Raw genomic sequence first — 26,556 nt, 5'->3', positions numbered from 1 at the left:
AATATACCTAATATAATCGGTTATTTTAGTCAAAAACCCATTATGTAAATGAAGGTCATGTCTAACTTAATAACAATAAATATCCTTTTGTATTTTTGTTATTTGCATAAAGAATCAATTCGTGTTTCGTTCGTTTATAAATTTAAGACAATTTAGTTTAAATGTCAAAATATAACGGTCTTTTTCGGATGATTCTAGATTCCGAGATCAGACACATAATAAAACTACATTATTTTAATCACATGTCAAAAAATCACTCTGTCAAAAACAATTTAACCACAAATACGTCACAGAGTAAACGCATTTTGACAGAAAGAGTCAAAGACAAGACAAATATTAAATTTATGACAAAAATGGCGGTCTTTTAAAATTCAAAAGATAATTAGAATTTCAATTATTTTACACAACGTACGTACGTAATTAAGTATATGAAGCAAAATATATTATTACTTTTTTACCATCATCGTGTAATTGGCAGGTATCATACGATGTTTGCTATAAAATTGTATGAATAATAAGTTGAATTGTCCACTTTACAAGGTTATTTCAATAAAAACCAGTAAATCCATTGTTTTCGTCATTATACGCAATTCAAGATGCTATCACTGTATATGGCGTAGTTTAGAAAGTTCGTTAAAACACATAGCCTTATCATACGTAACAAGACAATAAAATAAATCTGTATCTTTTCTACGAAGACTTTTATTTATTCTTGTCCAAAAACTCGCGAGATAACAATGACGAGTGCATTCAACCTTATATCACAGTTAGGGTTGTGTTAAATATATCATAGTTACATACACGGACAAAATCCGTTATTAAATTTACAATTTTATGCATCAAATTCCTGAAACCCGAAAGTTAAATTTAATTATTGTCTTTAATTCCGTTCTTTGATTGTCTTTAATAGTAACTTTGTTAGGTTACAATCTATGCCTATGCCTGCTATAACACGAAACGCGTGGCCAAATCAATAAATAAAATAATTAATGTTTTTCATTTTTCAAATGGTCAGCCCTAGTTAGAAGTGACACAAGCATTGTTGCAACCCACGTCTATTCTGGACCAGAAGCAATAAACATAATGTACGCCTATACAAAATCAGCTTACAAACCAAGACATTGAGAATAAAAATACTCGATACCACGGTGGTCGCTTTTTAAATGCTAATTTGATAAATAAATTCAGTTGCCACACAAGTTCTATTTCAATACTGTATAGTTCACCTAGGACCGGACTGAGTGGGTTACGTACGGCTCCAAGATAAAATGTATAAGCTATGTACAGGATAAAATCTGTCGCAATAATACCAGTTTCAACACCGAAGGATTTATTCTCTATCAAGCAAAACTACACTTATTGTTGTGAGCTGTATGCCCCTGAGTCTTGAGAGATGCAATCAAAAAATAAGCAGACAATAAATGCGATTACAACAAAATAAAGAGTAATATAACTAGTGACATTTGCTTTTTTAGTTGGCTAAAACTTGATTCAGACATATCTACCTACATTAATATTATAAAGAGGAAAGATTTGATTGTTTGTTTGCAATGCAAGAACTACAGGACTGATTTGAAAAATTATATGTTATCCCTAATGAACATAGGCTATATTTAAAAAAAATCAGTGTAACCCAAGGTGTGAAAAAGTCTAATGATATATAATCGCGTACGCTGCGGAAACCATTGACAGTAGAGAAAAGTGATGTAGTACAGTTTTAAAGAAGACAATAATATCTACAAAAAAATCGTACCATATTCTTCGTGAATTTAAAAGTATAATTACCGAGAAAAGCTATTCGACCGAATTAAAACGGGTGGAACCGCAGAGCACAACTAGTTATTTATAAAGAAGTTCAATTTATACTAAGTGTCAACGCATGTACAAGGATTTCCTCAAACAATGGTTGTAATGTTAAGACAATGGACGCTGTGAGCACGTGCGTGCTATTGTATGCGCATATATGGCGTTTATAAGGTCATGTATTACTTGTAGCACCAACTTAATTAATATTAAACTTTTGTTATAAAATTTGATTACATTTTAAGGAATTACGCGGATATAATTAATTGTTACGCACGCCATTATTAAAATATTGGATAAAGTCTTTTATTATTACAATCTAGTCCAATCTAGCAAATAATACATGAATTTGTCTCACCGAAAGCTAGGTATGATCACATATATATATACTACTCATATTTGGTCGTAAAAACCGATAGTCGTAACAGCCGATGACGTTGTTATTAGAACTTTTGGTCAATATAACCGGTATATTGTTCTAAACGATGTCATCGAAAACGGTTTTGATTATATATATATGTGTAATTGTGTAAGTGTATTTAAGTAAAACAGCACATTGCCTATAGTAATACTAGTCAAGTAAATAAATAGCATCAATATTTTACGTCTCACTATTTCTCGTTTCAATAAACTCACATAAAATTTATCGGACGTATAAAGTAACCGAGAGAACGGGACTTTAGTTACTACTTACTATAGAATTATTTAAACTGAATTTGAGGACATTATAATTCAGAATTAAGTAATAAAACCTGAAGATAAGTGACAATTAATTCAGTTCAATTATAATTAACGCAAAATTCATTATTAAGTTACTATATTATATATTCAAAATATTGTATATAATATCTTCGTGATACCTTGATAATATATGTTTTAGTGGAGTGCACAGTGGTACAATAACGTGTTTCGAGCGATTCTTGATTGTATAATGGCTTGAACTCGTGCCCAGATTGCGTGGGCGACCCTCTGTCATCGTCTTGAACGAACTTATATTGTTCAAATCACGGCTATCATTTGAGACACTTAGCGGGTTTTTATAATAATTAATAAACGATAAGTAAACTCAACAGCTATCACTTAGCCGTACATCTGATTATAAATCTCGTCTGAATTATTTGTAAGTCTTCTGTGCTTAACAAACTGTTTTGCCGGGAATCAAGGAACGAATCATCGGTTTACGAAGGTGACTTAAAATCTTAATGGTAATTGTAAGAAATATATTTCAAAATATGTTTCCGTATTTGTAAGAGGTTTTAAAGCGTTCTCGACTCAATATATAATTTCAGTCGAATATAAATAGATACTAGTGGACCCGACAGACGTTGTCCTGCATGATATTTCAAGCAATTAGTAAAGCAAAGTATGAAAGTACCGACTGCAGCGCCATCTGGCGGGCTGATTTGTGAATCTAAACCATTCCCAGATCCCCTTGAACACACACAAAAAAATTCATCAAAATCGGTCCAGTCGTTTGAGAGAAGTTCAGTGACATACACACTCACAGAAGAATTATATATATAAAGATACCTGTAACGAACGTGACTAATAAAATGTAATTGACTTAATAGCGACTACCGCAGGATTATAATGGTTTGCACCTGCTATGAGGCATAGACTTCCGCCTATGTTAACATTCTTAAGTACCTTTTTAGGTTCAAGATTAATTGTAATCATCAGGAATTTCAATAGTATACTGGGTGGTTAGGTTAGTAATAGGACCTTATATTAGTCCAACATTATAGTCTACATTTAATAGACTACATGGCTGAGGCACCTTGAGCGCATGCGCCTAGATCGGGCGGTCAAGGAGGCTTACCTAGTGATCGGAGACCAGTAGGTCGGCCTAGGTTCCACTGGATCGACAGAGTGGAGGAGGACCTGCTGCAGCTGAAAGCCAGCAATTGGCGGGACATAGCTCTGGAAAATTCTCATTTCAGAGGCCTTTTAGGTCCAGCGCCAGCGGAGTAAGTAATGGGTGGTAAATGGATAGCGATATTTTTTTTAATAAAATCGTTTTTGAAGCATCCATGGTCCAGCATACCTACGTGCCTGATATATCCTACGAGGTTCCACACAGATCTTCATCCAAGAACATAATAATTCTCCGGCAAGGGATGGTAGTTGAGTAAAATCTTTTTTGAGGGTAGAACCGAGGTTAATAAGGTTAACGTCCTCTTCGTGTCCTCATCTCCATTAAAAGAAGTTACATCACGCTTAAAATCAAGTGCGTCAATGAAAGTCCTATCATAAATATAAAAAAGCTGGGCGTCGTAAAATATTTTTTCACACCCGTAACAAGATTGAGCACATGCGCAGACGTCACTGACGGCGCCAGTAAGCATATGGTGGCCATGGAGTCGTCAAACATTAGATGATATTTTGTTTAAGCGTAGAAGCGTCATATTATTATTTATTAATATTGATATCGTATATATTCAAATTAAGAAGTGTATAAGACTTGAATCAGTCCCGACTCAAAGAGCAGTCAGTACTACGAATTAGAAAAACCTAAGGTATAACTTCTTAGAGGACTTGGGTCGTCCTTTCTTTCTTATCCCACCGAAGCCTCAAGAGCCTACTTGGCTTCATCAATATATCCAAACATGTGAGGTACGAAAACGGTTAAGAATACATATGTATGTAATATCCCCCAAACTACAACCCTCCACGCTTTTCTATGTGTAGATACTTCAGCGTGGTTTTAGATAGATTGTAAAGCATTACACGAAAAGATGTAAAGAAATTGCAACAAAATCGTGGAATTCTTTTTGAAAGCTGCTAGTTACCGTAACGCGTTTAGCAATTTAAGAATATTCAAGTAATTAGGAGTGTCGCATAATGCACTTTCATAATTACACGACCTCGGTGATAAAACGCCTTACATGCTCAACTAATAACACATTCTTCTGCACAAAGCTAGTTAACTCATACTTAAAATGCCTTTTATTAAAAATATTTGTGCGCATATTAAAAATGTACTTTTTTACTTAAATTACAGCGCTTTAAAAACGACATAATAACCCTCATAAAATGTATTTTTGCAACGGATTATGGATACACGGTCTTCCCTACTAAATAGTTATTACATTTAGTGCTTGATTCCAAGTTTAAAATATACCTTTGCGCGTACCTATAAACCAAACCTAAAATTATTGTTAAAGTTCTTATATATATTGATTATATTTATATTGTTTCCAGCCAGTTCAATAAATTGTAGGTGTTTTAAATGTAAAACTTTTCCTTGTATACATATTTGAAGAGCATGCATACAAGCACCTATGGGATTCAATTTAAGGTTTGTGAAAAATTTCACCTAATAATAATATAGGAAAGTGTGGTACGATAAAGTTATTTCTGCAGACAGTTGGCAAAATAAGACGTCTAAAGAGCCTGGGAAATTGGAATGATAACAAAAAAAAATATTATCTCCTATCGGAGATAGCGGTGATGCTTTCACGATATCACGCAACGTGGGAATGTGGATAAATTTATAGGAGCCCGAAGGCCATAAATTTTTTGATAAATTTTTTCGCACGAATGTTATGCAAATATATTTAATAAACGTAATACCGTGAGATACTATTATAAACGTACGTAAGCACGCTTAATTTAAATAGTTCACAAATTAACGTAACAAGGTTAATAGGAACTAATAGATCATAGCCTTCGTTTTATTTTTACTAATATACACTTACAAGGATATTTTTAGCACCAAATTTAGAAATCAAATCAAATTTTGGCAACACGAATTTTATTGTTACTTTTTCTTATAGTCGATAGATACAGAATGTATGTTAAATATGATAACCTATTCAGTTTTTGATATGACTTGACAATATTCACAATATTTAACATGTCAATCAATATTGCGTCAATATGTCAAACATCTCACCTGATATCTGATAAAGTTGCGTGTGAATTGACACACTAAAATACTATTTAAAACCTTACTCTGAGAAACTAGAGGGAATCTACATCTATGGTACAGCTTTTTTTTTAATATTATGCCTGGTAACGAGACCTTTAAGCCAAGTCTTATTTTTGGTCAGTATTTTTAACGTATTTATATAATGCACAATAACACTATTTGTTTTTCAGCAAATCACACAACTTGCGGCGGGAGATGGTACAGATTAAAATGTTCCTAAAAAGCTTTATTCCAAATAATTAATTTACACGACACTATAATCTTGATGTTACCATAGGATACAAGACATGATAAATTAAGTTTTAATAAGTCAATGTATGTATTGTAAATTTGTTACACAACGTTTAAATTAAGATCGATAAGGTCTGATAGCATTAATATCTCATCAACATGTAAAACATATTATAAGCTCTGTAAGTGTATTACGTTAATAAAAAGGTATTTAAATATCAATGCATATTCAGTGCCAACCTTGTTTCAGACTAGTATAACATAAATTAGATTTGCTTTGAATATAGTTCACCTTGTATAAACAACTTTCATTACGATAACGAATATAAACAGTCGTATTAGTTTATGCAGTAGATATTATCAAACATAGGTATTAAATAACGCTTCATATACAGTATGCATATTTATACAATGGTTGGCTATGACGGAAGTTTATACTAAGAAATTTGTTAGGTTGTAAAAGCCTGGATATATTTTATAAGATTAATTTATTATCTATATATATAAAAATGAAACCCGTTTTCCGTTGTCACGACATAACATGAAAACGGCTTGACCGATTTGTCTGATTTTTTTTTATAATATACCTTGAAGTACGAGGATGGTTCTTACGGAGAAAAAATTTAAAAAATTGAGTGAAAGAACTTTAATACCATAGCATAAAGTTCAAGTGTTAGTGGAGGGGTTCCGGGAAGGTAAATTTTTATTTTTTGACATAATGTATTTGTTGTCTTATCAATTTTCTTTTTTTTATCTTACTAGCTAGACCGGTGTCCCAAATAGCAGAATAAGTATTTTAAACAAATAAAGAATCGACTGTTAGGCGGTACGATGTTCGCCAGGCCAGCTAGTTATTTATATATATGCGAGATTTTACGTCAAACATTGGACGACACCAACTTTAATAATTCTGTTTAAAGAGACTATGAACTCATTTCTTTTAGGCACAATTTTAAACTTGAAGTTAAAAACAAAAGAGAACCACACTCAACTCCACGTCTTCGTGAATTGCCATCGTAAAATCCTTGGAATAATCTGGCCCGAGAGAATCTCTAATCATCAGCTACGGGAGCTATGCAATGTGGTGCCAATTGACAGGTCTATAAAACGCAGAAAGTGGAAGAGGGTGGGCCATTCGCTCCGAAGAGATCCAAGTTAAATTGCCCTCGACTGGAATCCTCAAGGCAAAAGGAAAGGTGGTCGCACAAAACTGGCAACGAAGCATCATTGCAGAGGCGAGGGAAGCTGGAATGACGTGGAGAGAAATTAAGAGAGTTGCCCAGGACTGATCAGGCTGGTTTTCTAGGCTGGGTACCCTTTGCCCCACTTGGGGGACATAGGACTTTAAGTTCAATCAAAGTTAAAACAACTTGCTATACTTTTAAGATAGCAAAACTCAATGAATGAAGTTGCCTAATTAATAACTCCCTAACCAAATCGAAGGTAATTAATATTGTTTATATCGAAACCCAGATTTTTGTATAACACAACGGCAGTATAAATAAACAAAAGTTTACAACTGAATCCCGCATGTTCACACGGTTTACGCATGCGTGAGAAAGAATAGTGCGGTTTGTGAACTGAATATTAACTATTTCACTTGTAATTTCATTGGCCTACATTTGTATATTCTCAGGCCAAGGTTTAGAAAATATGGCATATAGTTAGATCCTATGCCGAAAAATTAATATGCCGAAAATTCGAGTTGGGATGGCGACAATGTTAAGCAGAAATCAATATCATTTAATCTTAGGAAAAATTCAAGATTCAGACATTTCTACAACTTATTTCACACCTTTAAAACATAGCCTAGAGTAAATAACATTTTATAAATATCATATTTCGGATTCAAACCATAAAACCTTTAATAGGTGGTAGATAGTATTAAAACAAATCAACGTGTGTAGTGTTAAGCCATAATTAATTTCACACACTACTTACTACTACATTTTTAGCAACAAATTCTTGAATAAGAGAAAGGGGAGTCAGTGATAAACATAATCGAGACGTAAACAGATTTGCATAAAAATGTTATTTTGTCCTGATATTATTCATTTATCTGGTATTTGGTATTGTTTATAAACTTTAAAAAGACAAAAACTTTCGTCTATTCAATTTTCTATTATTCATTGTATTTAATAGCAAGTAACCAGGTGTTGCGATGAACAAGTTTGGACATGAACTTAAAGGTATAAAAGGCAGCGACATTTTTCCAAATTGTTGCATTTTATGGGTCTGAAAAAAATCGCAAATACCCACATATTTCTTGTCAACAATAGACGTATGCAATGTAAAAATATATAAAAATTATATTTTAAGGTTAGATATTGTTTTTCTGTTATTAATTAATTGACGTAACAACAAAATTTATACAATAAATACACACATATATATTTCTTGTATACCTTAGATATATGTAAACATAAAAAAACGGACTTTGGGCTGAGTAGTACCTCAAAACTTGGCGATGGATCAGTACATATTGTTTAGTTAAAATAAAATTTAAATACGTTTTCGCTTATAAAAGACATCAACGCAACTCACTGTTTATAAGTTATAACGACATTGCTAACAAGTTTTTAATCAATTGAACAACGGTTCATGTTGTGGGTGGGTTTTACTTAATTAAATTTAATGCGGCTTTAGTGAAACGGTCATAACTCACGGCCTTTCTAATCCCAACAAAAACTGTCACGTTTAAAGGTTGAGAGAAAAAGCAAGAATTTCATGATTTTTTTTTTTCGCAACTTAAAATGCATGTATTTGTTAAGGTGTAAATTAAATTATTAATCTTTGTGAAATATTTCGACAGGAATTAGTCATGTAATAATTTTGCTATTATTGTGTTAAAAACGTACTTTTGTTGCAATATAAGTTTATTTTTTGTACATGTGCCTACTTCATACAGTCTAAATTGAAGTTCTTAATAACATTCATATTTTTATTTTATTTATTTATTCACACTTCGTTACATTTATACAAATAACATAATACTAATAATAATTATAAGGGATGCAACGGGCGGCCTTATCGCTTACAAGCGATCTCTTCCAGGCAACCGTAGTAAGGGAAAAAACTATTATGAGCAAAGTGCGAGTGCGTATAAAAAAATTATAGAACCTTAATCTAAAATAATACAAAAAATATATCTACTCTATAATTTTACAGCTACATAGTATTTTCATACCATATATTCAGTACACTAATCCCTTGATTTAGTCTCGTTAGTAGCCGCAAGCAAGTCTAATATAGTCTATGTCCAGGTTTAATGAACCAGAGCTTACAAAGCATTCACCATTGCCATGTCGAAGTAAAAGTTACCGGCCGCTACAACAATAGCTGTGTTGCCGGCGGACTTGGCCATTCTAACTATACATATAACAAACTAAATTGAGCAAATCGCCCACAGAATCTTGATACTGGCTGAAACATTTTTAAAAGACAATTTTCGATATAACCTTCGTTCGAGCGATTTGTCAAATAAAAAAAAACAATGTCTTTCATATAAATATTATTATTAAGCTATTGCATAGCTTCTATCGCAGGCCTCGAGCGTGGAGACCGAATCCAGAAATTCCGTAACGAAAAAAACCTTACGCGTTAGAGCGGGACAGAACGCATACTGCGTATTCACATTCACATCATCATCAAGTTGAATTTTTTTTTATGCAATAGCTTTACCGCGGCAGTCCCCGAGTGCCACACTTTTTTTTTCTTAATAAATAAACTTGCTTCATTGCCTTTTTTAAACCTTAAATTGCCGTATGTTTTCTCAAATTGCCCTTTATCAGTATCAACTTTCATTGGCCAGACTATACACGTTATATTTTCCGCATTGAGGTTGCGTGCCGCGTGCCCCGCGGCTACTGACAATTTATAGCGCAGTGGAACCACGAGACACGAGTACTTATTTAACGGATCTCTGAAACCTGCGCCGGCGGCTATCGCAAATGCAGACAAAAACATCGCCTTTATTGGACAAAATTGTCCTCGGTAATTATCGGAATATTTATTTTGCATTTGGAATGGGCTAAGATTTAAATGTAACCAAATTCGTTATTTAAATGCTGTCTATATTCGGAGATTGTTTTTGCCGAGGTCGATTTGAATAGTATTATAGAGGTGTCCAGTGTCGAGCAATACCTTACATAGCACGTGCGGTTGTATCGAATGACCTGGCGATGCAATGACGAATACGTTGCTTAACGACTTCACGTTAAGTTACAGCATATAAAAACTTTTTGCTTCAGAGATATTTATTAACTTCTCTCAAAACTCCATAGGGGCCGTTCAAGTATTACGTAAGATTCACTGCAGTTTACCCCCCCCCCTCTCCTTTCTCTTGTCTTCAAAAATAAGCAAAGTTCTATAATTTTTTCGTACGAATCCTTGAAAATGCATTTCGTTTTCAAGCATAGACAAAGTGTGTGTAAAAAAGATAAATAATTACTGGTGACGTAATAACCAAATAAGAAAAAAAAAAGACAAGTTCTGACTACGTGTACAGGAATTTAGTGTGCACATTTGATTAAGTAAACCCCTTTATAGTTACTGCGTTATTAAGGCTGTATAGTCTGTGGTCCCTACAAGGAGTACAAGTAGGGCGTACTCCAGGGCAGACTGCTTTGTGCTTCAGGTTACCGGCCTCGGCACGCGCCAAGTTACAATCTGATTTATTAACTACTCGTACTTTGCTCACGACGACTGTTTAAAACATAAACTATCCATATTAGTCCTAATGTATTACTCCTTATTAGAATATCAGACAGTTTTTAGGTGAATATATTGCTTTTTAAGAAGTCTGCACTTTATTGTTTTTAAGTATTTTTTTCTGTATATACATTCTACATAGTCGTGTTCTACTTATAATCCACTACTTACTATATCCAATTTACTTATTACAAATCGCAGTTTAGGAAATATAAGTTTTATAATTTGTTACGAAACAAAATACGACACGAAATAATAAAAGAAATATTCGAATTTAGAACAAACACTTTAAATTGATATCTCGCTGTTAGTAATAATTTAGACATGTAATGGCCATGGCTACAATCCTAGAAGACAATTGATCTTTGTGACCTCCATCCGCAATATATGATTGTCTTCACGATGATTGCTGCGTCAACACTTGTCTAAAATTGTCTTAGAAAAATATATTACGAAACTTAAACACAACTAAATTGTACATTAAAATAATTATTTTATATGGTTTGTGAAGCTTTTAAATTGTTATCTGACTCAATTGGTATCTAAAAAGTCAAATGTTGATGAATGTTAAACGATTCCCCGTGATATCAAAAGAAATCGTTCTTAGAATTGAATGCAAAATCGACCTATTTTTCTTGAGCATTGATTCGCGCTCGATATGGAAAAGACGCCAATTAGAGTTTTGCGAATACCGAAGCTCTTAAATCAAAGATGACGTTGATCATCCAATATGGTACGAAAAAACATTCATTTGAAGTCTCCGGTGTGTCATATAATAGCGGCTCATTAGTGAATATTCTTTGAAATTTAAAGTGGTCACTAATGTATAGATTGGGAGAGCTATTTAAGAAATATAGATATATAGATTTAGATAATTTGAATCGAGAAAGAGACTGAGACAAATTAAAGTTAAATACGTTACTTTTGATTTATTTATAATTTGCACTTTGCTTAATTATTAAAACAATGTGTAAGTTAATATTTTTTTTGTTTTTCCGTTATTGGAACATTTTTCACAATATGTACGTACAAGTAAACATTTATATGGACTATAAATACGATTCTAAAAACTTAAAATGTGAGAAAGCAGGATGTTTCTTATACTTGTGGAAATAAAGACCCGAATGAACACACGAAAACTATAATTTTTTATAGCATCTAAAATAATACCATATCATTTTTCATTTGTAAATGTCAATTTTGAAATACAATAGCGTATAATAATAACAATAAAAAGATAATTTATATACAATAGTATAAGTAATTTATGAATATATTTTCCATTATTCCTCTGGCGATTTAAAATTTATGACTCGTCGTCAAAACCCGTCACGAATTGGCTAGTTGGAAAGTATTGCTAAGTTCGAAATTCGAATTGGTTTTACACTGTGCATGTCCTTGTGATATTTGAAGAATGTGTATTATATTGCAGTTGAATGGTAATGACCGCAGCCTAACCAGTTTAAATATTTATTATTGCTTTCTATTACATCGAAGATAAAACCTTTGGTTATTCAATAAAGTCTTTATGTTAAATTGCTGAAACGAAAACATCGTGACTCAAAAGTTTTGCTAAGGTTTGTTTATACTTATATCCATAATTCACATTAGTTCTAAAGAATGAATTTATTTTTTTATTTACGAAACAAATTTTCATTAGAATGTGAAAATGAATTGATATTGTAAGTTTTAGACATGCACTATTATTTTTAGAACCGTTAATTGTCACACCATGTCATAAAAGTCCCTGGAAACGAAAGCCTGTGAGAGCTTTCCAAAACAAATGAAATGTGACGCATAGTTGCAAAATTCTTGTTACTATGATGTTCTTTGCCTTGTTTAATGTATCTCTTTTGTTCGTATCACGTACATGGCGATATGTTATAAACCCAAACAGTCTTTTGTTTGCCTTCACCGTATCAAATCTGCACCGTCCTATTCAAATATCTGGTTATAAGAAAATCGATACTGTATATATAAGAATCAAAAAGTCGGCATTCATAATATTTATTTAGTTATATTGTTATAGGTCCACAATTTATGACAGTGACTTTTATCTTATCTCTATGCTATCAATATAATGAGAAGATATTAATTTTATTAAGGAGGATTTATATAAGCGTTGTGCCTACTTTAATAGTTTTTCGACTACTTACATCAAACTAAAACTTAATCAACCTTATTGACTCTTTTGACTAAACCCGTTCGTCTCTTTCTTTCAAATTGTGTTTGTGCTGTGAAGAAAAGAGAGATATTTCATTTAAGAAACATTAAAACGCTACCTGATTTACGAAAAAGTTTTTATTTTTAGAAATTTTTGAAATATTATGAAAATCAGACCAGATCTATTAATAGTCATATAGGTATGTAGATCAAAGTAGAAAGGTTACTTCTGCGAGACAACTGTCTGTCATATCCCTATAATTAGAGGCATACAGTTGGCTATTACCTGTTGACTTTTCTAGCTACTTGGAATGTGTATTGTGTATTTTAGTGTGGCTTCGTGTCAAACATATTGGTGCCGGCAGTGGTACTTAGATTTACCTGTTTACACTACTCGTTAACTCGTCCCGCCTACACGATACGTAAGAAACATATATATACAACTGGCTGTGCTCTGTTCACCATTGATTCGGTCGTAGCCTAAAGTCTTTTCTCGGTAAATAGACTTCTATATGCAAAAATAATATTTTTTTGTTATCGCGAACTTTTTTGAAAATTTTAGTGTCCTATAAAACTGTAGTACATCACTTTGCTCTATTGTAAATAGTTTGCGCAGCGTACGCGATTTAGGAATTTTCATTAGTCTTATTTATTTTATTCTTTAGTCTTTATACAACCATAACTTTTTTTAAATATTCTATAGCCTATGTTCATCAGGCATAACATAGGGAAATGATGAAAGAATTTTCAAATAACTCTTGTAATTTTAGAGCCTATTCAATGCAAACAAACAATCAAATATTTCTTTATAATATTAGTATGAATAAGCTCTTGTCAAGTAAAATCTTGTTGCTTCAAAGAATTTTAACTCGTAAGATGGGTCAGATAAGTATTTCTTTGTTCCAACAATGATGGCGTACTATGTATGAGCGAATGCATTTTTTGCAATTGATACGTGCCCAAACACTCGGGTAATGCAATTTTGACTTTAATGAAGATATTACACGCACTTTACTGAGAAGTTATTTATAATTATAATTTCAACGATTGACCAGTGTAGTGGTTAAGCGTGTCTCGTGAGAGCATGCGTTCAATGCAATGGTGCATTTTTAATATTGCGTTTTTAACTTTGATTTTAAGATAAAAATCGACAACGTGTATAAAACACTTACCCACCCAGATAGGCGTTTCATCCGAAAATCTTTTTAACATTTATTTCATGTATTACGAATAGAATTTCATGATTAACAAAAAACTGTCCTCGCAAGCAACACGCAACGCCGACTTTCTCTTGGAGAACAACAATCAAGTCACGCGGGGACCGTAATCGTCCAAAATCAACTAAGAGCTGGTCATGAACAATACCCGTTCTTAATGACAACTGTCATTAATCGACGATGTTATTTGTCTAGGATTTTTCCTTATCTTACGATCGACACCTTGATATAAAAAATATTCGGGGTAATAATTAAATGTGTACTGTAAACCTAATTGTCTATAAAGAAATTATTAATATCACGATTATTATTTTATAGTATATTTACAAATAATTTTCACATAACACATATTAAAAAAAAAATAGTTACTATACGATTTAAAATAAATTATAGAATTGGCAAAAGAAAAGCAAAATAACTTGATATACATTTATCTTCTCAAGTACGTGTTTAAATCACAGTATACTGATAATCTCACTAGCACAGAAAAAAGGGAAATAAAAATTTAATAAAAATCACACACCAAACCACGCCCGTGTAAAGTGCACTCTTGAGAACGCAGCTTTTCAAATATACACAAGAAATAACTTTACATATTATATACCCGATATGTATCGAAGGTGCGAACTTTAGGGGTAAGTATACACGAGGCGTGAACGCTAAATCGCGGCTCAAATACGGAGGTGTGAAAAGCCCGTGATCGTTTTATTTTTAACTGACCGGTTCTAAAAGCTACTAAATCTTAAGTGTGATCTATGCTTTATCGCTGTCATATCTCAACTTTCCTTAATGCCACACTTTCGGCTTGCATCAGCTATATAATATTTCAAAATTTAAATTTAGAATAAACGTATAAACTACTTGTTGTACTTAAGTTATCTTCTGGTATAAATATTACTTATTAATATTCAATACCATACTTTTCCGTGCATACAAATCTTGACAGTTAAGTAGCGGCTATTAACACTTAATGCAATGATAACTTAAACGTATGCTTCGATATTATCTTAATAGAAATTTTTAAATGCTTCTTTAGTATTGCTATTATGTAATAAAATAAACTGTATAATCTTTAAATTTATTAACAAGAACAATTTACAGTAAACAAGAACGTTGTAAAGATTTATAATCCTTGATTGTTTATAGTAATAAAAGTAATTTAAGATGGTGGAGGGTATTAAAAATTTTACTCCGCAAAAACAAAATGATCTGAAAAATAAAACCAAGATTTTTACCTTTAATATATATGCATATGGCAATTATTTTTGCTTGTTATTAAATGTTACTATTAGTATCGGAACGTATTTGAGCGCAAATACGAAGCGCATATCCAAAACTCCTTTCCAACATACGTGCAGGGAACTATAGATACTCTGTTCTTAGCTAATGACAAAAATTATTACAGAATGGCAACCACGAGATGGAAAAGGGAAAAGAGGAAGACAAGAGATGGGCAGACGATATAACGCGAATAGGAGGCCCAACTTGGACAAGAGGAGCTCATCATAAAAGTATGGAAGCAGCTGGAAGAGTCATTTGTCACAGGATACGCTGATTACCAAAAACGGGTCATATTATGTATCAGATTAAGTTAGGTTATGTTATTTAAATAAGTATTTATATATTATACTGGGTGTCAGCAATAAAGGCTTAATAATTATAATGATTTGAGTTGAATTGTATCTGTGTTCAGAAGCTATAACATCTTAATTTGGGGCAAGTTGCGAAATTATTAAACAGCGAATCCTTCCAGAATATATCAAATATCAGCGTGTGTCGATATTTTATTACACGGCGGACGCAACTGTGTCCACTCAATTGGAAAATATGGACACGAAAATTAAAAGGAAGTAAGGAGTGATTGACTTTGGACCACAGGAAGAGATTGAAAGTTACTGGACTGGCTGGACATTGTCAGGAAGACATTATGACAGCATAATTATCCATTGTTTTTAAGCAAATGCCTCAAAATGTTTTGTTTGTGTGAAATATCTTTTTAATAGTATTGTCTTTTATTGACATAACTTTCACACATTTGATAATAAAACAATTTTTTACCGGATTGAAGTTATGTATTTACAATTATTTTTCATAATTTTAAATTTAACCGACGTTTCCCGTGCTTTACAGCGTGCGTGGTCACGGTGAATGAAGACAAAAGGTGTTGAATGTCAAAAAGAATCACAGCTGTAGAAAAAGTTGTATTATCTGTATTTGTTTCCCCGGAGTTGGTATCGACTAAAAGATGGAGGGTTAAAAAAAATTGTTTTACTATCAAATATCTTTTTAATGTTTTACAATGAATTTTGCCTGATTGCCGATGGTATTGGTTTCGCCTCGCATATTGAATTTGGTGCATTAATTAAGAAAGCTTCATCCAATGCTTTTTCTTAGTATTTCAAGATAACTTTCTAGTCTTAACTAATTAATTTTATTTAAATTCATCAATCGATAACAGTTTTATAAAACCGTTCAATATTAAAACATCAAATATAGATAACGACGCTGCTAAAAATTAACATGGGTCCAGTTTTTTAGTTAATTGGCTCGTTATGCAAACTGTATGTTTTATGTGGCTCTCTCTGATGGATCAACGCATTTATAATTTAAATTTATCGGTTCAAATAACCTCGAAAACTTGTCTCGGTTTACTTTTATGGCATTCTGTCTTGATAACGTATGGAAATATGAACACATACCGGACATGGTGATCGTCACAACTCATATACCACCATTTAAACTCTACTCTTTATGAATAGGCATGCAATGACAATGTTCAGAGGAGTTGCTTTAATACCTGCAGCTGTGTTTCATCATCGAACGTGGAGGCAAAATACGAAATACCATCCGTATCACCTCGACGTCGAACCAATTCGAGTTAGGGTCAAGAAAAGAGCGTACCAACTATTAAAAGGCCGGCAACGCACTCGCGAGCCCGCTGCATTGAAAGTAACCATGAGCGGTATCACTTAACATCAGGTGAGCCTGTAACCCGTTTGTTGTTTTATAAAAAAAATGCAATTCGATTACAAAACCAAATTATTTAAAAACAAACAATAACAGTATTGAAGACTCGAATTAAAGAATCGGGAAAGTTTTGAAAGTGAGAGCTCCCGACAAAAGGGATGAACTTAAGGCGACGCAGACGAAAAAAGGTTATATGATACGCTTAGGTATTTCAAAGGGACGACTCGCTTTTTATACTTCTAATTTGGGCTTCGAACATCCATAGTACAAACACATAGAGAGTGGACCTCTGAAGAAATTGCATATTTTATTTTTTACTTGCCAAGATTGCGAGCCTTTAAATGGCGGAGCGGGCCCTCGGGCGAGTGCCATTTGCAATCGGTTATGGAACGACCCGCTCTTTTTGCATTATAATCGGTCGGTCTCCAGACCACTAAGTCCTTTTTTAACATATCCCGATAAGCGATTGTGAAAGAGGTTTTATATTAAAAATGTTGATCCAACGGTTCGTACTCAGAAACTAATAGTGTAAGTAATTATGGCGGTAATATAGCCGGGCTATATCGGGTCCTTTTGTTTGCTTATTGATCGCTTTTGCCTCTAGACGTATGATGGATGACAAGAAGGCAATCAAGCCGGCGGTTTGTGCATCGGACGATGCGCTGGCGCATCAAGTTACACTCATGCCTCATTAGTGATGCATATTAAGTAAATAATGTGAAAGAAAATATATAAGATTTATTCCTTACTAAGAAATGTATGATAAAAAATAAGCATATTTATGCCTTTTGGACGTTTTTTTACTCGATCCAAACAATAGAAATTTTTAACTTATTAATTCACAGCATGGTTCCGGAAAGGGTTGGTGCCTATAAACTATTAATATAGATTTTGTTGAATTAATAACAGTGACGAACAGATTGAGGCGCATTAAAATGCAGCTCGTGCGACCGCCTGCGCCCGCGCATCTAATAACCGCTTAGACCTTATACATTATTCAACGAGTCCCGCTTATCTGGCATACCAAATTTTTCGCCGAAAACTCTATTTTAGAATATTTCTACCTTTTTTATAATACACTACACTTCGCTTAAATATCCATATTATTTTATTTCACACTGAGCAGGTTATAGGGACTTTATATGTTGCGTTTGCAAACATACACTAATATTATACAGAGAAAGCATTTATATTTATTGTATGTTTGTAACGAAAAAGCTCAAACACTACCGGACCAATTTCAAAAATTCATTCACCGTTACAAAGCAACTTAATCTCTGAGTAACATATTATGGTATATTTATTACCAATACATTTTAAAACTCACCATACACTGAAATTATAAATTGCGTTATAAAATTTATAGTGAAGTCATAGAATGTAAGCATTAATTACGGGCCAGTGGCCCACCTCAATCCACTGTAATTAGCACCGATATAACGATAGCCGTCTCCGAGAACGAATTGAAAAAATAAACACCCAATACACAAAGAGCGCCTTCATCTGACCTGCCGATACAATGCCGTTCTACATTTACTGTTAATTGCTGATGTTTCATTCAAAGAACCTTTGACTACAACCTTCATATTAGCCTTATAAATTTTAGTCTTACAATTGAATAGCTTATGTAACTACCGATAAATTACTTTCTTAGTACATAGTTAGAAATCTGTGTACTCTTTTGCAACGGTGAATAAATTTGTCCAATGTTTTGCTTTCAAAACTATTGCAATATCGCGATCGATGCAAATAAAGCTCTTTCAATCCCCTTAATTAAGAAGTAGGTCAAAATCGTTACTATTAATCAACGACAAAAAAGTCATAAATTACATGTGTCGCGTTGGTACATATTACATTCTTGTTTTAAGTGAATCATGTGTTTATGTATTGAGTTACCCCTTTCTGTTGACTAGACATTTAATCTTTGATTGCGCTTCAAGTACATAATAAAAATACTTGCAGTCATAAGATACGTACGGTAATAGTTCTATCTCGAGTACCTTGGGAATATTTTTATCCGTCGGAGACATATGAACTCAATTTTACTACTAATATCATAAAGAGGGTTTATTCGATTTTTTGTTTGCATTGCATAGGCTCTGAAACTACAGGAATTTTTAAAAAATATTTCACCATTAGAACCCTACGTTATGTTGAACAAAGGCTATAGGAAATTAAAAAAAATAACATCTATATAACATCGTGCTGCGATCGAATTACCGTAGAACACAGCTAGTATTAATTATTATAAAAGGCAATCGTCGAACAATGCAGAAAGTGATCTATTTGATGTTTATAACAAAAGTGTGCACATACTACTAGACTACTTCCAAAATCCAATGAGACTTAATACCAATTCTAAAGACTGCAGTATTCATATAAGTATATCACGGCAGATTCAACAAGCTCAATAGACTGAGGCAAGCGTCTCAACGGAACACGTGTCGTTGATTGGCCCCAATTGGCGAACGAATAAAAACAATCGTTGCTTAAAAATAACCGTGATTTCATACAACATGTGATGAATGTTTTCTGTTAGTGGAACCGGAGCGTGGTGTTCCCAGGCTCATCCCATGTGAAATGTCCTGACGCCACGATCCCATCGCCGAATCGGTATGATGATAGTGAAAACACATGGTGAATGAGGAAATTCTTCCGGCAGATACTAGCTTTAGAAAGAATTGTATAGTACGAATATCCTACTGATAATGACATCCTTATTTGCGGTTTTGTATGTAGGTCACTCTGAAAATTGATCGCAAAAAATTCTCATGGCATATTTTTATCTTTTAATTACCGCATGACGTTATGCGTACACCACTTCCGTTGTAAGCTTCGATAAAGATGATAGTGAAAAAATTTAATTGCACACCACGCAAATTAAGAAAACGCAAATTAAATTTTAAATTTGGAAATCATAGTTTTAAGAGCGAATACGTTATAATAACTATTCAGCTATTCATCAATCAAATTCTAATTTTAAAAGCGGCACGAGAAGAAACATTTTTATACCACAGGCAATTTAAAAAAAAAAATCATTTATCAAATAAAAGGCTAGTCATGATGTCAATTGTCAACATTCATCGCGTCGTCTATTATCTATTGGAGGCCATTGCATAGACCTATTGTTGAGTCGGGACTAATGCACTTTCTTACATCGGCGCCAAGAGATTTAATAGTTTTCAAACAAATTATCTGTTTACCATTTTTTCACACTGCGCATATCGCTTCGTATTACGCATTTATAATGAGTAAAGCATTTACATGCAAATGTCAATACTTTATTTTAATAAAATATTCTATAACCAAATCAACTGCCGTAATTACTATAGATATTAGATTTTTTATAGAAAGCGGTTCTAATAGCTGTTTTTATATAGATATTCTGCGAGCCGTAGAACTGTTGGTAGTGGAAAGTGGAATAATATTTAGACAAATTTTAAATGTGCGCGATAGATGTTTTATTTACGTTTTAGAATTATAAATGTTCGAATATTAAAAATGAACGAACAATGGTATTTTTCGGTACGGTATCATTTGTTCTAGGAAACATTAACAAGAAATAACTGTTCCTGCTTAAGTAACATCCGTTTACATAATAAAACTAAGTAGAAAAGTGCAAATGCTCGTGTACTTATCCATCACTCCTTGTTTAGGTGAGACCAGTCTGTATAAAATATGTTAAGAGTCACCATTACTAAACAGATACGCAGAGCTATCCTTCTATGGAATCATTACGATAACGCATGACTATGCGCAGATTTGCTAGCAGGAATGTAGATGAGCCAAGGACCTTACAACACCGCTTTTTTTAAGCAAGCATACAACGTTCACACTTTAGTTTATTAACCCGAGGAATATAGAAAAAAGCTACGCTGAAGCCACTAAAACGCACAGCGCGAACCCTAAATATTTCTGTCACAAAACATGAACTAACAGATTCTTGACAAGAGTATCATAAATTAGTCTGGTGAAAAAAATTTAAATTATTATCAGTTAAAAAACCTTCATGGTGCACTAACACTGGTATTTTTATTAAAATTGCTTACGTGATTTCTGTGCCTATCGACCCTAAACAATTATTGTTATGTAGGTAATCTAACTCTGCACCTCTCGACTTAACACACACATACGTATTTTTATTTAGTATTAAGACACGATTTATTAGAACCAAACGATTTCTACGGTAAGAGGCACGAGGGGATAAAAGGACAAAAATCTGCGGACAATTTAGGCTATGCCTATCAATCAGTGAATGCATGTCGTGCGAACGCGTTATAATAGGAGGATATTATAATAAACAGCTCCCCTCCGTATCCCTCCCTAATAAATATTAATGTATGAACTTGAAGTCCCACAATGCATGTCGGATGATGCTGGTACATTGACACTCGATTTGTTTTTTTATCTCGATTTTATCTTTGAATATTTCGTTAGCAATTTGCTTGTGGTCGTCACAAAATCGCAAGATCAAATTTTAAATTTATAAATGAATTAACTTTTCTGCAAATAAAATAAAGTTTTAGGCTATTGTCTTTCGTAGAAGATAAAAAAATATTTAAATTTAGAAACGACTTAGCGGGAACTATTACTTCCGTTTGTCAAAAGCCAATGCGTTTTTGACAAGCCTAAAAGTAACCTATAGTACTCGGAATCATATTTAAACTCAAAGCTCAAACAATTGACACAATAAATGTATTGAATTAAACAATGGTCGCACCCTAAAAGGGTCATGTGAGGGTGGACGTAACATTTTTCCCACGGGTTTCCCTACCCCATTGGGAAATACTTGTTGATTTTGTTCCGCATTCACCCCTATTAAACATATCCGGAGAGTTTTAGATAATTACTTTTATTATAATGACAAACATGACGTCATCGAGATGTGCTCGAAGACAGCAGAACTATTATAATTAAACGTTTTTTTTGTATTCTCAATATATTATGAATAGGTACAAATGTTTTTAGGGAGTCGAGACTTAGTGCTAAGACTCCCGTATGGAGCAAGTCGTTCGATCTGGTGGAATAAAATATGTATTAACACACATTTTAATTCTACATAGATACAACTATAACGTTTGATAACAATAGCCATTTTCAAAAGTACTGTTGGATCCTCAATGAATTGCTAGTTTATACCTATAGCTTTTGTAATCACAGTTGCAGGTAAGTAATCACAAAAGGATCTTCTTGCCTCATCAACGAAACTGGCGTTATATCTGCACCATTGACAATAATTAATTCAGGCATTCGCTGACTAGGAATAAGAAATTTGTAATGAAATCCCAATAATGTCTGCCACCAAGACAAAAGTTACTATCGAGACGTTAAGTTCTTTATCTACCTGATTCAGGGATTTATTTCGAAAGTAAGTTGAAATCTATCTTTAAAAATCCAACAAATTTTTCCTATATATCGTTGTAGATCAACTACATTGTACTTGCTCATGCGTCGTCGTCTCTTAATAATAGTAAATCTATACATATATAATAGGAAGTTTGTAACGAATAAACTCAAAACCTAGTAGATTTCGAAATTATTTTACCATTACACGTTTTCCTGAGTAACATCGGCTATAATCTATAATATTAAAAAAGTGTCCGGCCGTGCGAAGCCACGAGGGCACTAATTATATAAAAACCGTCAGACGCAACATTGTTAAAACATCAGCACGCACATTACTTTCATTCTGAATTCGATTAGCCCACTTTGTGCAAATTGAATATTCAGTCATAGAATGTCAATAAGGCAAAAAACTATTCGGCAAAATAAAACCACATCAATTTAATGCCAATTTTGATCACGCAGACAGGCATTAGCAAATTGCAGCGAGAATGACTTGTATCGCCTGAGGTCGGGATCGTAATGGAAATTCTTGAAATCATTTGAGATTTTACGGCGACTTTAAATATGGTAATCAAAAGTTTATTTTTGAAAACGATAATTGGAATTCTATATTTAAATCATTTATTTTACAAAATTACTAGTCTGAAGTTTGTTCTAGCTGCCAAATGATTACGTATTTCTAATTGACAAATACAATAGAAAACAATATTTTATACGAATTAAATACGTATCAAAGAAACGTCCTATTCAGTATTGTATTTTATACTACAAGCACAAAATAACAAAAAATCGAAGTCAAATAAAACAATAATAAACAATAGTAAACAATTCGTAAAAGGGTTTAAATGCCTTTATTCTATAAAGAAGGTTTAAATCTTAAAATATTTGATAAAGAATAATTCGATAGCTTTAGCTTCCACCTTCAACAAACACAAGAACAATACAAAGCCGTCACCCAAACCCAGATTAATATTTTTAATACTCTTGAATGAATGTTTAAAGTTCTTATAATCCTTTGATATTTAGGTTAGAACACCATAAGTAGCGCTACCTTGTATTTTTTTATTCTATAATCCGACTAAAATATCTTATAAACAGGCCATAAACAATAAAAAAAAACAAAACTATTTTATAATACGGCATAAAATTATTATTTAGTAATCAAAGGCGATTCGTTAGTAAATAATTAGATAAAAATATTTAAAAACTTTTAAATAGATGAAAACGTACCTTCCACTCCAATCACACTGGTCACCAATACTTCCCGCCTCCGCAAATTTCGTAAGAACCAAAACAAGAGTCCAAAATACCGTTTGCGTATCCATTTTGAAAAATATCGAAATCTAAATTACTTAAATTTCGCCCACGTAATTTTCACATCACTATATTATTATTATTGTCAAAACATACAAAGTAAAAGTTTTTTAATAGTGGCCGCGTCAAAAATTGAGCGAACGTCAGACCAGCCACGATATGTACGGAAAACTAACATTATAGAATGGACGAATCCTATAGTCTAGAGTAAAAAATGAAATAAACTATCTCAGTAACGTAGGAGCGAAAGAGACAGATTGTGTTCAAGAGGTGTAGAAAAAGTATAACACGACATTACTTCTCTCTCTTATCAATCAATGGCGATCGTTCAAAAGGAACTTTTATTCCTTCTGTTTAAGGTTCATTTAGCTTTAAATGCTTTCGAATTGTAATTTAAGCTTTACGAAATGGCGGGAAAGATTTGTAAAGCTCTTTCGTTTATAATATGGGCTTACTGTTAACGCGAGATAAAGCCAAAAGCTTTGCATTTTCAATATCTTAAATCGAGTTTAATGAGCTATTAATAAGCTTTCATAATGTGCGCTTACTGGTACTTAGCATAATAAGATGCTTCCAAGTCTTTGGTTTTGCCAGTCAACGAGCGCGTCTTTAAAAACGCATGTAAAATTGAAATTAAAATACAATTATTGTTTCAGAGATAAAATTTTTAAGCATATTCCGAAGATAGAAAGATGATAGCCAAATTCTTATAGTAGGTAATTAAGTACCGACCCGTACTTTTTTAACCGTGACTTCGCATGTTTTTTTTAACATCGCTAAATAGCTTACGATCTTTTGGTCAAAGCTTACGCTTCCTAATGCTAGTAATTTTGTATAAATGATGGTATTTTTTGCAGTTTTCTTATAATGGCTTGTTTAATGCTGTATCATTATATTCCATTTATTTTTACAATGGATAGTAATTAGTTTAGGTGCTTAAGAATGTTGTAAATATAAATTATATTGTTAGTAAATTGCATCAGATAATAATAATCTAATACATATATACAATTCTCGTGTCACAATGTTCGTTGCCATACTCCTCCGAAACGACTCGACCGATTCTTAAGATTTTTTTATGCATATTCAGTAAGTCTGAGAATCGGACAACATCTATTTTTCATCCCCCTTAATATTAAGGGTGGTCCCACCCCAAAAATTTTATTTTTATTTTTTTATGATACAACATACAAAAATACATAAAAGTTAAAACCCTTAATTGTCACCCCTGTACAATCAACTCCTATTTTTTATTTGTTAATTAAAATCTTATGACTTGAACTCTGAGGTATATATAGAGAAAAATTCACAGAAAAAACCTAAAAAGTTTTCATTCCAGAAACCGAACGAATATTGGTATGTACTAAAAAGGTAGGCTAAGTAAAATCACATTAAGGAGAAACGAAGTTCGCTGTGGCAGCTAGTACTAAAAAACATTGTCTCGTACATGCAATTGACTACAACATATTTTGTAAAATGTGTAAGATATAAAATATAAGAGCAGTGTTGGCCTAGTGGCTTCAGCGTGCGACTCGCATCCCTGAGGTCGTAGGTTTGACAGCTGTGTGTGACCAATAGATTTTCTGTCTATGTGCATTTATCATTTCATCGAACGCTTTCCTTAGACCCAAAAAGTCAATGGTATGTGTCAGGCACAGGAGGCTGATTACCTACTTGTCTATTAGATAAATAATCATGAAACAGATCCAGAAATCTGAGGTCCAGACCTAGCAAGACTGTAGAGCCTTATATGTATATGATACAAAATAAATATACATAGTTACTATAATAAGTTTTTATTGTAGCACTAAGTTTAGAACTATGGAATAAATATAATAATTAAAAGGATAGAATAAATTTAAAGTATAAAGTCCTTTTGTAAGTGGATTCATCGTGCAATGTTTGCTCTGAGATAACTAAATCAATAGAGCATGTTTGTTCGCCGGATAGATAACCGCTTTGTCGCCGACTTTGCTTGTATAAGCCCTGATTCGCTCCTTATCTTTCATTTGACCCGTGTCTAAGAATTTCATTCTTGTACCGTACACTATCCCTTTATATAATAATTATATCCTTGCTCCTTGACGCGAGTTTGCTCTTTGATCAAATTATTAAACGCGAACATAGTTTACATAACTTGGCGTTTCAACTCCTGCTAAAGGTTTAGTCTATACATTTCCACCTCGGTTAGCAAAAAAACGGCGGTCAGACGACTTGATGCTGATGGAGAACGTGGAGAACAAGTTGTACTAGAAATTAGGGGAGAGGCTTTCCAGAAGTGGAACTCTACGGGCTGAAGCAACGACAACCGAAAAACCAATCCCATTTGGGCGTTTAGCTTACCTTTGAATCTGGAGAACAGCCGAAAAGACAGGACGGAAGTGATTTATAATTTTTTTTAATACAATATTTTTGCTTTAGCTTTATGAATGAATATGTCATTTTAAAATTTTCAATGACAACGAACTATTTAGGCGTAAAGTTATAAAGGTATGCGTGATATCAGATACATATATGTATATTAAATTGTAGAATAGTAGTTCTGCTCCGTGACCGTGTTAAGGCCGAGTTAATTCGTAGCGTGATTGTCTATTGTTTTTAGAATAAGATTCAGAGACGAGACTAATAAGGCTGCTGCCTCGAATTTCGCGGGCAGCGGGGCGGCGGCGGCCGCGGCGCGGGAGCGGCAGGATATTATGCGTACAATCAAATGGACCGGTTCTCGAAAACAGCGGCGCGGCAGCGGCGCGGGCGCGGGTAACGAGCGGCGCAATCCAGTCAAGCGGTGACCGCCCGCGTTGCGCGTATGCATTGTAGTATAGTGCTGTACATATTTTTTGTGACGTATCAAAATGACCTCGGACGTGCAAGAGC

The 26,556-nt window shown here is 33.3% G+C and overlaps 1 protein-coding gene across 1 annotated transcript in view; it reads right to left on the bottom strand.

Moving 5' to 3' along the window:
• The window catches only part of LOC125057394 (meteorin-like protein), a 33,613-nt gene extending 9,749 nt beyond the window's left edge, over window positions 1-23,864 (bottom strand). Inside the window, exon 1 of the mRNA XM_047661061.1 lies at window positions 23,599-23,864. Coding sequence (XP_047517017.1) covers window positions 23,599-23,693 — 95 coding nt within the window. The 5' untranslated portion in view covers window positions 23,694-23,864. The remainder of the gene's footprint in view (window positions 1-23,598) is intronic.
• Between the last annotated feature and the right edge of the window lie 2,692 nt (window positions 23,865-26,556).

This window comes from Pieris napi, chromosome 16 (genome assembly GCF_905475465.1).
Source record: "Pieris napi chromosome 16, ilPieNapi1.2, whole genome shotgun sequence".
Classification (NCBI taxonomy): domain Eukaryota; kingdom Metazoa; phylum Arthropoda; class Insecta; order Lepidoptera; family Pieridae; genus Pieris; species Pieris napi.
The sequence above is the reverse complement of the archived record's forward strand: the minus strand, read 5'-3'. Positions and strand labels throughout refer to the sequence as shown.